The 13,839-nt window shown below is 54.0% G+C and overlaps 2 protein-coding genes across 2 annotated transcripts in view; both read right to left on the bottom strand.

Moving 5' to 3' along the window:
• MEGF8 (multiple EGF-like-domains 8) overlaps nt 1–12,637 on the bottom strand; it is a 56,856-nt gene extending 44,219 nt beyond the window's left edge. Inside the window, 8 exon segments of the mRNA XM_011936547.1 lie at nt 1,301–1,423; nt 1,549–1,694; nt 2,155–2,570; nt 3,128–3,216; nt 3,298–3,478; nt 4,275–4,481; nt 4,721–4,884; nt 11,835–12,637. Coding sequence (XP_011791937.1) covers nt 1,301–1,423; nt 1,549–1,694; nt 2,155–2,570; nt 3,128–3,216; nt 3,298–3,478; nt 4,275–4,481; nt 4,721–4,884; nt 11,835–12,021 — 1,513 coding nt within the window. The 5' untranslated portion in view covers nt 12,022–12,637.
• A 796-nt stretch (nt 12,638–13,433) lies between these two features.
• Nucleotides 13,434–13,839, bottom strand: part of TMEM145 (transmembrane protein 145) — a 12,174-nt gene continuing 11,768 nt past the window's right edge. The window contains exons 14-15 of the mRNA XM_011936594.1: nt 13,720–13,803; nt 13,434–13,514 (exon numbers count right to left, since the gene is read on the bottom strand). Coding sequence (XP_011791984.1) covers nt 13,434–13,514; nt 13,720–13,803 — 165 coding nt within the window. The remainder of the gene's footprint in view (nt 13,515–13,719; nt 13,804–13,839) is intronic.

Here is a 13,839-nt window from a genome sequence, read left to right as displayed (position 1 = left end):
AAAAAAAAAAAAGAAAATGTGGTACACATACATCATGGAATACTACGTGGCTATAAGAAATAATGAGATCATGTTCTTTCCATCAGCATGGATGGAGCTGGAGACCCATATCCTAAGCAGACTAATACAGGAACAGAAAACCAAACACTGCATGTTCTCACAAGCGGGAGCCAAACATCGAGTGCACATGGACACAAAGAAGGGAACAATACTCTTGAGGGGTCTACCTGAGGGTTGGAGGCGGGAGAGGATCAAAAAACTACCTACTGGGGCTGGGCACAGTGGCTCATGCCTGTAATCCCAGCACTCTGGGAGGCTGAGGCTGGGGGATCACCTGAGGTCAGGAGTTCAAGATCAGCCTGGCCAACATGGTGAAACCTCGTCTCTACTAAAAATACAAAAAAAAATTAGCCGGGTGTGGTGTGCGCCTATACTCCCAGCTACTTAGGAGGCTGAGGCGGGAGGATCACTTGAACCCAGGAGGTGGAGGTTGCAGTGAGCCAAGATTGCGCCACTGCACTCCAGCCTGGGTAACAGAGGAAGACTCCTTCTCAAAACAAACAAACAAACACAAGAAAAAACTACCTGTTGGGTACTATGCTTAATACCTGGGTGATGAAATAATCAGTACACCAAATCCCCATGACATACAATTTACCTATATAAAAAACCTGCACATGTACTGCTGAACCTAAATTGAAAGTTAAAAAAGCCGAGCATGGTGGCTCACACACGTAATCTCAGTACTTTGGGAGGCTAAGGTGGGCGGATCACTTGAGGTCTGGAGTTTGAGACCAGCCTGGCCAATATGATGAAACAATGTCTCTACTAAAAATACAAAAAAATTAGTCAGGCATGGAGATGCATGCCTATAATCCCAGCTACCCAGGAGGCTGAGACAGGAGAATCGCTTAAACCCAGGAGGTGGAGGTAGCAGTGAGCTGAGATCACGCTACTGCACTCTAGCCTGGGCGATGGAGCAAGACTCCATCTCAAAAAGAAAAAAGAAAAGAAAATGAAAAAGAAGGAAAAGTTGCTGTCTCTTAGGCATTTCCCTGGGGCAGCTGGAAACTGGCAAAACCTGGATTGGAACCCACATTGGATATTGCCATAAGGGCCTCTATCTCCGTAGTGATGATGCCCTGGTCCCATCTCCATCCCAGGCTTGCTTCCTGAGGCTGGCACCAACTGACCTGGATGTCAGGCTCACCGTTACGGACTGAGGTAGCTTGAGTCCAGAATCACTGTGGAGGGAGGTGGGACCCTCGGGAGCCCCTAGGGAAGAACAGGGACCACTCACCCTCAGGGGTTCCTGGCGGGGCAAGCTCAGCTCCTGACACCCACTGATGGCAGCCAAGGTGGTAGAAGAAGATGCCATCTTCGTAGCACTTTTCCTCCTGGTAATGGGTGTGCACATTGCCCCCTGAGAAAGAAGAAAAGGGGCATAGCTGGCAAGCCTGGTGGAGGTGGGGACTCCCATGCAGGGAGCCTCAGCTCAGGGTTGGCTCAGGCCCTCGGCAGGCAGGCAGGATTGGGGAGCCTCCTCACCATAGACCACCATGTAGTTGCCCAGAACACTGGCTGTGTGGAAGGCTCTCTCCCTTGGGCCCTGAAGCCCATCCCGCCCCTTCAGCGTCGTCCACACACGCCGATCCACATGGAAAAGCTCAGTGGAGTTCACTCGCACAGAGAACCTATCAAAGGAGAAGCAGGGCAGGAGCTTAGGGCAGGAAGCGTCTCTCTCCCTCTTTCAGGCTCTTAGGAGCCATGTGATCACCCAGGGATGAGACTGACCATGACTGCCTCTATGTCCCCTCCAAACTAGAAGTTCCCTGTGGGCAGGACCCTGAGTCATCTCTGGGTTACCTGCATAAGCTAGCAAGGGGTGGACACCAAGCAGGGCTCTGTTGAATGGATACATGGCTGGGAGTGTGTGGGAGGCAATTCACCAAGAGATTGAATAAAACATCAGAGAATGCGTGAGTGGGTGAGTGAGTGAATGAGTGAATGAAGGAATAAGTAAATACACAAAGGAAGGAGTGACTGAAAGACCACAGGAGTCCAATAGTGGGCAAAGACCTCTAAAGATGAAAGGCCTACGGTGTTCACCTGGGCCTGGCCTGGGGGGCATGGGTTATGGGACAGGTCACTTACCGGGCAGTGGAGGGCCGGTGTCCACCATGGACCAGCAGGGCACGGGACGGGGCATGGAATACCATGGAGTGGCCGGTGGCAGCAGGGGGCCGTCCACCTGCTGGAATCACCTGCTCCCAATAGCCCCCGCTGGTGCTGTCAAGGCGGAAACGGAAGAGGCCAGAGGAGAAGAGGTCGTGCTGGGTGCGGCCTCCAGACACATATAGCCAGACATCATCCACCAGGGCAGCCGCATGACCTGCCAAGCCTGGGGGCCCCGAGGAGCTGGAGGCAGGTGGTGCCAGGAGCTCCCAGTGGCCCCTGCCCAGTGGACTGAAGGCCCATACGTCGTTGATGAGCGAGCCGTCTGCCAGCTCACCACCCATCAGCACCAGGGAGCCGGCCCAGGCCACGGCCACATGGGAGTGACGGGCAGCCTGTGAGGAAGAGATAAGAAACAGAGGTAAAGACACAGCAAGGGAGCCAGAGCCAGGCTCAGACAGAGAGATGCAGAGCCAGAGAAACGTAGAAAGAAGGCGAGATAAAGACAGAGACAAAGAGAAAGGTAGAGACCAGCAGAAAGAGAAAAGAAGAGACAGATCCATAGAAACAGAGAAACACAATAAGAGAGGGAAGAGGCAAGAAGACAGAGTTAGAAGACAGAGTTAGAGGGACAAATGGCAGACAGAAACAGACCCAGAGAAATGGAGACACAGAAACGGAGAACACAGAAGCCCAAAAGTCAGACAGATGAAAACAGAGACAGATCGAGCGACAGGAGACACGTGGAAAAATAAGATACACAAAGGCAGATAAAGGAAGAAAAAGAAGAAAACAGAAAATCAGAGAGGAAAGGCAGAAACAGGGAGAAGTAGGTTCCTACATCAAGCTGTGGGAACTGGGGGAGCACTGGGTGATAGGGGATCAGTCTGGGGGTCCCCAGCTGGGTCTGATTGAGTGTATAGGCTCCTCCAGGGCAGAGGAGGGGTCATACCGGGGCAGGACTCAGGTCCCAGGACTCCCAGGTGTTGGCGGAGAAGTTGTATAGGACGAGGTCACCCAGGGCATTGTTGAGGTCCTGGCCTGTGGAGGGGTAGACAGTCTCATGCCCTGGCCACAGGCTGCCAGGCCTCCAGATCCCAGATACTCGCCCCATCTGCTCACCTCCAAAAACTGCCAGCAGCCCCGGTGGGGACAGGAAGGCGCCAGCTGCTCCAATACGGGCAGAGAAGGCAGGGTCCCCAGCACTCACGTTGTGCCACCAGCCAGCCCCCTGGTTCTCCCACAGGTGCAGGTCACAGGCACGTCCCAAGAAGCCAGGCTCACAGCGGCATGGTCCCAGGGGCTGTGGGGAAGGAGACATAAAGACAGAGATAAGAGAGAGAGAGAAACAAGGACAGAGACAAAGGAGACACAAAGAGAAAAAGAGGCAGAATGAGACAGGCACAAAGGGAGAGAGAAAGAGATAGACAGGAAGGGAGAGGATGGAAACGGAAAGAGAGAGAAAGAAAGGCAGACAGAGAGAGACAGGAAGAGGGGAAAGGCAAATTGTCAGACAGAAACAAGAGACAAAGAGACACAACCAGAAAGAAGCAGACAGATGGAAAAAAGACCAACAGAAAAAGGAAAAGACACATAGAGAAAAAGGAGAAAAGACAGAAAGAAGGCAGGCTGGAGAAGACAGACAGCATGGTTGACATTCAGCCTGAAGTGAAAGAGCTCAGATCTGGGGAGGTCAAGGTGGGGAGGGCTCAAAGCACAATCCAGATTGAAAGCTGGGTGTGCACAACTTCAGCATAAGGTCAGCAGTGCGAGGCTGGAAGTCATGGCAGGGGGTCCAAGGCCACACCGAGTGGCTGGATGGGAGGACGAAGTTGGGCCTGGCTGGAGGAAGGAGGGCGGTGTTCACAGGTGAGAGTGGGGTATGCTCAGCAGGGGAGGGCCTGCAGGTGAAGGTGGGGTGGGGTTGGAGTAACAGGCTGGGGGCAAGCTCTGGAAGGAGAGGGAAGTGGGTATCATGGAGCAGGGTGGGGTGGTGGGGGGAGTTTCTTGCAGGAGCAAGGTCAGACCTAGGAGATAGGCGTGGAGAATGTGCTCACAGATCAGGGCCCCAGGGGAAACAGGGCTGGGGACCAGCTCACCGAGGCGCAGGTGCCATGGCTGCCACAGTAGGCTGAGCACTCCTGTAGGCCACAGTCAGGACCCCCCCAGCCCGGCTCACAAGCACACACACCCGGCGGCTGGCACTGCCCGTGGCTCCGGCAGCCACCCGGGCACAGGGAGAAGCGGAATGAGGCGTTAAAGCCCAGTAGATTGTAGTTGGCATCACTGAAGAGGTGTAGCAGCATCTGCAGGCACAAAGTGGGCTGGGTAAGGTGGGCAGAGCCTGGGGACTGGCCTGGGAGGGTGGCCCACTCCTGTCCCCTTCCATCCTGGGGGACCCAGAGCCTCACCTCCTTCCTTTGCCTCTCTCCACCTTCCCTTGTCCCTGTGCTCTGCTCTCAGACGCCCTCTTACTGACTCTCTGTCCCTCCTTTCTTCTTCCATTTCCGTCGGTGTATCTACCCACAGCCCCATCCCCACTAACCTTGCCTGAGGAAGCTTCGATGGGCGGAGGCCGGGTACTCCCACTCAGACTGGCAAGCAGCGGCCCTTGCGGGGAGTCACCGTCATACACAAACAGGTAGTCATACGTGCACTCTGTGTCCAGGAAAAGGAAGTCCAGCAGGATCCGGTGCTGGGGGCTTGGGGCTGGGAGGTGAGCACAGAGGGACTAAGCTCTAAAGCGGACCTTCTCCCTACACCTCCCTGTAGCCACTATGGTACACCAAACCCTGCTCCAGGTGATGCTGGGGGCTCAAGGATGAGTCAGACCTGGACCCCACCTTGGAGGGGCTCCCAGTCTCATAACCTAGGGCAGTCAAGGGCTGTGACAGCCAGAGGGACAGGAGCCCAGAGAAAGAATCACAATATTCCAGACCTCTAGAAAGGTCACCTGAGATCAGAATCCACACTCCACCATTCAGATGGGAAAATAAAGTACAGAGAGAAAACCCCATCCCAGTGGCCACACAGAGCAGAAGCCACAGTATTCCTGATGCCTCTCTCTTCCTGTCCATGCCTGAGCTTCAGACATGTCCAGGCTGGAGGGTCAAGGTCATAATCCCAGTGAGAAAAGCACCTCTGTGACAGTCCCCTGGCCCTCGCTGAACAGAGCTTCAAGAGAAGAATCCAGTTTCTTCCCCCTGAACAGAGGCCTAACCTTGGAGTGGCCTAACCTAACCTCTCACTCTGGTGAGAGTCCCCATCCAGGGTCTCACCTCTGTTTATTGTGATGGCTACAAGCACAAACTCTGGAACCAGACTGCCTGAGCTTATGTCTTGGCTCTGTCACCGAATAGCTACTAGCTGTGTGATCTTGGCCAAGTAACCCACCCTCTCTGGATTAGTCTCCTCATCTGTAAAGTGGGATATAGTGGTACTGTAATGGATTCAAACTTACAGGCCACTCCTGCCACTGAAAGGTAATTCCCTGCCCCTTGTATCTGAGAAAAGCCTTAGTGACTTGCTTGACCAATTAAAAAACAGCAGAAATTCTGAAACTTCCAAGGCTAGATCATAAGAGGACTTGTACCTTTCACCTGGGCCTCATAGAATGCGCCTTCTTAGAACACAGCTGTCATGCATGAAAAACCAAAGCTGGCCAGGCGCGGTGGCTCATGCCTGTAATCCCAACACTTCGGGAGGCTGAGGCAGGCGGATCACGAGGTCAGCAGTTTGAGAGCAGCCTAGCCAACATGGCAAAACCCCATCTCTACTAAAAATACAAAAATTAGCTGGGCGTGGTGGCAGGCACCTGTAATTCCAGCTACTCAGGAGGCTGAGGCAGGAGAACTGCTTGAACCCAGGAGGTGGAGGTTGCAGTGAGCCGAGATTGTGCCATTGCACTGTAGCCTGGGGGACAAGAGCGAGACTTCATCTCCAAAAAAAAAAAAAAAGAAAGAAAGAAAAAGAAAAGAAAAGCCACAAAAAAGGTCACACACAGGCATTCCAGCTGACAGTCCCAACTGAGCTTCCAGCTGATAGCCAGCATCAACTGCCAGTCCTGGGAGGATGTCCAGCCAAGGTGAACATTCAGCTGACTGCAGCCCCAGCTGACATCTGACTGCAACCTCATGAGGAGCAATAATGCACATGAAATGGTGACAACAGAGTGGGGTGGGTGGCTCATGCCTGTAATCCCAGCACTTTGAGAGGCCAAGGAGGGTGGATCACTTGAGGTCAGGAGTTCGAGACCAGCCTGGCCAACATGGTGAAACCCCGTCTCTACTAAAAATACAAAAAATTAGCTGGATGTGGTGGCACATCCCAGCTACCTGGGAGGCTGAGGCAGGAGAATTCTTGAACCTGGGAGACAGAGGTTACAGTGAGCTGAGATCGTACCATTGCACTCCTGCCTGAGCGACAAGAGTGCAACTCTGCTTCAAAAAAAAAAAAAAAAAGAAATGCTGACAACGAGGCCCACATATCGTTGTGGTGAGTGCCACTACCCCTAACACTGTCACTGTCTTATTCTCTGCCAGTCCTGTTTCTGGAAGCCCCTCTCATTCCACATCCCACATGAGAAGGCTCCTGAACAGGCAGCTCAGGGGAGTCCTCCGGGTGAGGGAAATTAGGAGGCCTAGGCTCTCGCTCTGGCTCTGCCCATGACCAGCTGGAGGACCCTGGGCCAGTCCTTTCCCCCATGACCCTCAGTGTGTCTATCTAGATTCTGGAGACACTCAGCCACCACTGCCAATGGCTGGGTGATCCTGGGCCAGTTCCATGGGCTCTCTGAGCCTCAGTTTCGATGACTGTAAAATGGGGATAATTCCCCCCACCCACAAAGGCTGGAGTGAACATTCAACGAGGTGATGACTCCAGCCTGCCAGCTTAGAGCCACGGTGTGCCCTGGCTGCCCAGCCTCATCCTGTCTCACCAGAACCATTCACCCAGCCTCCTTCTTGCCCTGACATGAGTCTGTGATCTTCCCAACTCAACATCTGGCCCCATCCCTCCCCTGCCCCAAAGCCCTGCATGGCTCCCTAGCACCCTAGGAGAAAGTCCAGTTCCCTAACCTGCTGTTCAGACCCTTGCTTTGTCTCAAATCACTCCACTGCTTACAGTTCTAATGGGAGCTGGGCCTTTGTACAAGCTTCTCCATCTGTCTGCAACATATTAACTCTTCCCACCACCAGCCCTCTTCCTGATGCCCCCTAGCTGGGTTAGGTGCCCCTCTCCAGGGTTCTCACATCCCATTATAACCTTCATTCCTCTGGGTCAGGAACATCTACATCCAGGTCTGTCTCCCTGCAGCCTACAAGTCCCATAGAGCAGGGCCTGGATGTGGGCCTAATTCCCTCTGCAGCATTGCCCAGACCTGGGCTTGGCAAAGGCTCAGGAAATGCTGGATGACGGAATGAAGAAATACACAAAAGAAAGAATACTAAAGCTGGAAGCTCTCCCTCAGGCTCTGACCAGAGACCCCAAGAACATCAGACACAGACCCCACCCATGCTCTGGGGAACGTAGAAGAACCATTCAGCAGGGCCACACAACCAGACCTCCCAGAATCTTACCAGCCTCAACCACACTATGAAGCTCTGTTCCTGGAATCACAAGTACATCTTTGTTAAGTGCCTGCCGGAGGCCAGTTCACCATCTGCCTCCCCAAGTTCTTCCCTAAATTGAAGGTCTGTTTCTACCCAACCCCCATACCATTCCAGACAGAAATCTGATCCCAAACCCCTCCTGCTCAAAAGCAGGATGCCTCTTATTCATGAAGATGTTATAAGGACTAGGACTGGGCTGGGCGTAGTGGCTCATGTCTGTAATCCCAGGGCAGATCATTCGAGGCCAGGAGTTTGAGACCAGCCTGGCTGACAGAGAAATCCCGTCTCTACTAAAAATACAAAAATTAGCCAGGCATGGTGGTATATGTCTGTAATCCGAGCTACTCAGGAAACCGAGGTATGAGAATCACTTGAACCTGGGAAGCAGAAGCTGCAGTGAGCTGAGATCAAGCCACTGCACTCTAGCCTGGGCAACAGAGCAAGATTATGTCTCGGAAAAAAAAAAAAAAAGAAAAGTCTAGGACTAGGTAAAGTGTGAACATAATATAAAAGTTAGGGGGTTGGTTGTTTATCTTTTTTTTTTTTTTCCTGAGACAGGGTCTCTCTCTGCTGCCCAGGGTGGAGTATAGCAGTGCAACCTCCGCTCACTGTGACCTCAGCCTCCTAGGCTCAAGGGATCTGCCCACCTCAGCCTTGCCAGTAGCTGGGACTACAGGCACATGCCACCACCCACCACGCCCAGCTAATCTTTTGCAATTTTTTTGTAGAGACAGTGTCTTACCATGTTGTCCAGGCTAGTCTCTAACTCCTGGGCTCAAGTAATCCTTCCATCTCAGATTCCCAAAGTGGTAGGATTATAGGCGTGTGCCACTGCACCTGGCTGGTTATTTTATAATAGATAGAGGAAGATGTTGGTTCTCATAGGTAAGAAGTGACAGGCATTGGTAAGAACAGAAGATCATCAAGGGGGGTCTGGAGGTCTCCCAGACTCCTCCTTCACCCCAACATCTACCCAGTTGGTCCCCAAGCCTCATCAGTGAAACTCCACAAACATCTATTGCACTCTCTACACCTCTCCACCTCTCTAAGCCCCTGCCCTAGTTAGGAACTCATCCTCTCTTGCCAGATCAGCTCACCAAGTCTCCAGTCTGCCCCCCACCCAGCCTGAGGGCAATGCCCTACTCCTGCTCAAAACATCCTGTGGCTCCCCATTGACCCCAAGGGGAAGGCCAGGCTGCTCAGTGTGACATTCAAGGCCCCTCTTCCCCTGCTTCTGGCTCTCATTACCTCCCAGTCAAAAGTGCCATCAGACCAGACAAACCTAGACAGGGATCCTGAGATACTCCAGCCACCCTCATGTCTTCATAGAGGATGTTTGTTCCCTTTTCCCACTCAATAAACTCCTACATATGCTTCAGAACCCTGTTTCAGTGGCTCCTCCTCTGTGACCTCCAGCACAGTCCTCTTTCCTCCCTAGGTACATCCACCCAACCCCTCCACTTCCCTTCTCAGCCCTAAGCACTGTCTCAGTGAACACACTGGGGGCTAAATATCTGTGTCCAGCCCAACTATTCCCAACCAGTCTGAGACTTTTTTTTTAGGTGGCATCTCGCTCTGTCACCCAGGCTGGAGTGCAGTGGCGCGATCTCAGCTCACTGCAACCTCCACCTCCCGGGTTCAAGTGATTTTCCTGCCTCAGCCTCCTGAGTAGCTGGAATCACAGATGTGTGCCACCATGCTGGGCTAATTTTTGTAGTTTTAGTAGAGGTGGGGGTTTCTTCATGTTGGCCAGGCTGGTCTCTAACAACTGATGTCAGGTGATCCGTCCCCCTTGGTCTCCCAAAGTGCTGCAATTACAGGCGTGAGCCACCGCACCCGGCCTAGCCAGTCTGGGACTCTTTAAGGCCAGAGAGTGATTTATATCCAGCACACAGACCCCTTTGCCACATACACACATACAAACACACTTCCTATTCTGTTCTCATCCCACTAGCTTGACAGGAATGGCCCCCAAGCTGGGGACAGGTAAACATGCTAACACCGAGAAACATGCCTTCATCCATAGCCCACACAGCAGCCAGAGAGATCTTCTAAAACATAAATCAGATCATGTCACCTCCCTGCTCAAAACCCTTCCATAGCTCCCCAGAGCCCCCAGACAAAGACAAAGCTTCACAGCCTCCCAAGGGAGGCCCTGCATGATTCAGGCCCTGTCACACCTCCGGCCTTTGCCCAGGACCTCCCCTGTCTGGAGGCCAGTTTCTACATCCACTACTCTGTGAGGCCTTCCTGGGCTTCTGCAGGCACTGCCTTTCAACTTCTCTTCCACCCGTTTGCCCTCAGGATACAGTTCAAAATCACAAAACCCTTCACCTGCTGGCTCCTCCCACTCTGCAGCCTCTGGCTCATTTGTTGTCTTGTATTCCAGGTTTTGCTTTTAAGATGCAGTCTCCCTCTGCCGTCCAGACTGGAGCTTTGCAGAGCAACATCGGCTCACTACAACCTCCAGGTTCAAGCTATTCTTGTGTCTCAGCCTCCTGAGAAGCTGGGATTACAGGCATGCGCCATCACACCCAGCTAATTTTTGTATTTTTAGTAGAGATGGGGTTTCACCACGCTGACCAGGCTGGTCTGAAACTCCTGACTTCAGGTAGTCTGCTGGCCTCGGCCTCCCAAAGGGCTGGGATTACAGGCATGAGCCACCATGCTCTGCCAGTATTCTCTGTTTTAACACACTGGATTTCTAGTTCTTCAGAAGCATCACTCTCCTGCTTCCCCACCTTTGCACGGCTATTCTTGCCTGGCATGCCGTTCTGCTCCCTCCTACAGATGCCTCTGATCTCAGCTATACCCCAGGTTAAGTCACATGTCTTCACAGAGAAGGAGCCACTGAGGCAGGGTTCTGAGGCATGCATAGGAGTTTATTGGATGGAAAAGGAAAACAAAAAGCCTTGAAGTGCGTTTGTCTCTTCCACTGACTGGGAGTCCAGAAGGGTAGGGCTGGGGTCTTTTCTCCCACTCCTGACAGATTCCTATTGGTCCTTTAGGTCTCAGCTTAGACATTTCCTCCTCCAGGAAACCTCTCTGTTCTCCCCAGCCCCAGATCAGGCAATTTCTCTGGGCTTTCCCAGGCCTGTGGGGTTCCTCTATCACAGACCACTCTTGGCTCTCACTATTAGTGTGTTTGTCTCCCCGACTAGACTCCAAGACCTAAGTCACCGGGGATTGCTGGAGCTGTCTCAGTCTGGGCTATGTCCAATGGGAAACATAATGTATGGCACATGAATGACAGAAGAAAAATGCTTTTATTGAAGTACTTTACAAATAACAACAATAATCCTAATGCCCTTTATAGAACAGTTACTATATGCCACACATCAGGCACGTTAAATACCCATTTTCATTTTATTGCAACAACTCTATGAGGTGAGTACTCTTGTTATCCCATTTGTGGGGGGAAGGAAACTGAACCTCAGAGAAAGAAAGTCATGTGCTCAAAGTCACAAAACTAATAAGAAGCCAGGCACAGTGGCTCACACCTACAATCCCAACACTTGAGGAGGTTGAGGTGCGAGGATCATTTGAGCCCAGGAGTTCGGGACTAGTCTGGGCAACACGGTGAGACTCTGTCTCTACACACTCAGTTACTTGGGAGGCTGATGTGGGAGGATCACTTGAGCCCAGGAGGTAGAGGCTGCAGTAAGTAAACTGTGTTGGCACCATTGCACTTCAACCTGGGTGACAGAGTGAGACCCCCACCTCAAAAAAAAAAAAAAAAAGGAAGTCGTAGTAGAACCAAATTCAAAGCCAGATGATTGGATCCAGACCCTGAGTTCTTAACAGTTACTCAGAAGACCCGACATTGATGCTCCTGTCTTGTAATTGTAAACCTGGGTGTAGGTGCATCTCCCCCACCAGACTGGGAGGCCTTCCAGGGCAGGGCCCAGGTTGGCTGCAACCCTGGCTGTCAGGCATTTTAGAGCAAAAGGCCTGGACCAAAACCGAGCTCTGGGAATGTGGTGAGTGGATGAATGCACACATGAATGAACTAGCAGCGAATTAGTGAGTGACCCACGCGGCCCCACTCACCCTCGATGAGCCATTCGCAGTTGCCATTGACGCTGTAGTTGCCAGCACCATCCGTCACGAAGCCTGGCGCCTCCCGCAACACCTGCCGCTGCCCCTTGCAGTCCCCCGCCTGGGCCCCAGGGGACAGCGACCCCAGCACGGCCAAGGCCAAAGCCAGTGCTGTGGCCAGAGCCTTGTCCAGGGCCATCGCCGCCTCCTGTACTGACCCTTAGAGCGGGGACGGGCAGTAAAAACCTGGAGAGGACCCTCTACCCGGCGTGAGGCCCTGCAAATGAGACCTCTATAGGCATAACATGGCCTTGTAGACCAAGGAGGTCCCGGAGACGCAGTCCCAGCGAAGGGAATGGCCACTGCTGACAGGCTCTGGAAGCCGAGGGCTGGGCCCTATAGAGCGATGGAAGGCCCTGTATATGGAGTCATTATGGACGGGGACGACCCCTAAGGACCTTGGGGGTCCCCTATAGACACGGGCCCCCATAGGGAGCCGACCCCATAAACAGTGTCCAGCATTACGGACTCGGGCTGCTGCAGGCCAAACGGACCTTATAGACGGGTGAGTCCCCAGGGGGCGAAAGGCTCTACGGCCCGGCAGAAGCCTCCATAGAGGCTGCGGGCCGGGACAGGCCAGGATCCGATGGTCCAGGGGAGACTCCTCCAGCCGGGGGCGGGGCCCGTCTTCAGAGGCTCGGGCCTGGACCCCATAGACGCAGTCCCTTCTCTCACCCACCCGCGCCTCCCTCCCAAGCCGGATGGGCCAGATCAGAGAGACGAGGGGATGCTTGGGCCAGAGCGGCCGCGGGAAGACCCGCTGTGGGAGGGCGAGGGGCCGGGAGCCGAGGAGCCGCAGTGGGAGGCACGGCGGAGAGGAGGCGAGAAGTTGCAGAGCGGTCGGTCAGAGCGGCCCTGGGAGGACTGCGGAGCGCCCAACCCCAATCCTCCATAAAGGGAGACTTCCGGGGAAATTCCCCGCCCATTGATTCCCAACCGCATGCGCAGCAGCGTCCTCCTGGAGCGGTGCTCCTGGAGACGAGAAAATTACACATGCGCAATGCTAAGATCGTAACCCAAACTCTGGGTGCCTGTGGTTGAGCAAAGCACGGGCCACTGGAGGGCGCCTCTACCTCTGAGCGAGGAAAGGAAGGCAAAAATAAAGGAGTGGTGCAAGGCCCTGCTAGATGTTTGATCATCTTCAGCGTTCCCATATTCTGGAGCAACATAAAGATCAGGTTATACAGGCCTCTGCCTCCGGTTCCAAATTCCCATTTCACAGATGGACACAATGAGGTCCCGAGCCTGACATAGTTCTGGCTCAGCCCCGCCGCTGAACACCATCAAGATGTAAAAGAAGCCATGTTATAGATAAAAACGAATCCTTTTTATTTTGGCAAGAAGGGGGAAATGTCTTTCTGCCAGGGACCCGAGGGAAGGCCCCCGGAATGGAGATAGGGGCAGACGTAGCACGGGTCCGAGGTCACAGATCCGAGGGAGGGTTTCAGGGTCGAGACCAGCATCGCAATATCCATCCCGGGGTCGCAGAGTCCTGGAGAGTCACAGGCAGGGTCCCGGCGGTCACCACGGGTGTTCCGGAGTCCAGCGGGGTCAGAGGTCTCGAAGGGGGCCAGGGGGCCGCAGGTCACGGAACAGCGGGAGCCCAGAATCCGGCGCCGCTCGGGGCAGGGGCTGAGGGAGGGGACGGGGAGAGCGGCTCCCGCGGGATCGTTTGGCACCGAGGGGAGAGGGGCGGGACGCAGCGTACCCAACCTGGGCGCGCGGGGTTGGAAGGATCGGGAAGGCCCGGGATGGCCGAGCTCTCGGGCCGGGATAAAGCAGGGGTCCGGAGCCCGGTCACGGCCCATGGGGCAGGGGCGGGCAGGGGTGCTCAGACCGGGGGTGCGGTGCCCCCGGCCGTGTGCATGCTGAAGTATTCGGTGAAGCCGGTGTGCGGCGCCGCCGTCTGGGGCACGAGCGGCTGGGATAAAGCAGGGGTCCGGAGCCCGGTCACGGC

The sequence above is a fragment of the Colobus angolensis genome, unplaced genomic scaffold (genome assembly GCF_000951035.1).
Source record: "Colobus angolensis palliatus isolate OR3802 unplaced genomic scaffold, Cang.pa_1.0 Scaffold154, whole genome shotgun sequence".
In the NCBI taxonomy this organism is placed as follows: domain Eukaryota; kingdom Metazoa; phylum Chordata; class Mammalia; order Primates; family Cercopithecidae; genus Colobus; species Colobus angolensis.
The sequence above is the reverse complement of the archived record's forward strand: the minus strand, read 5'-3'. Positions and strand labels throughout refer to the sequence as shown.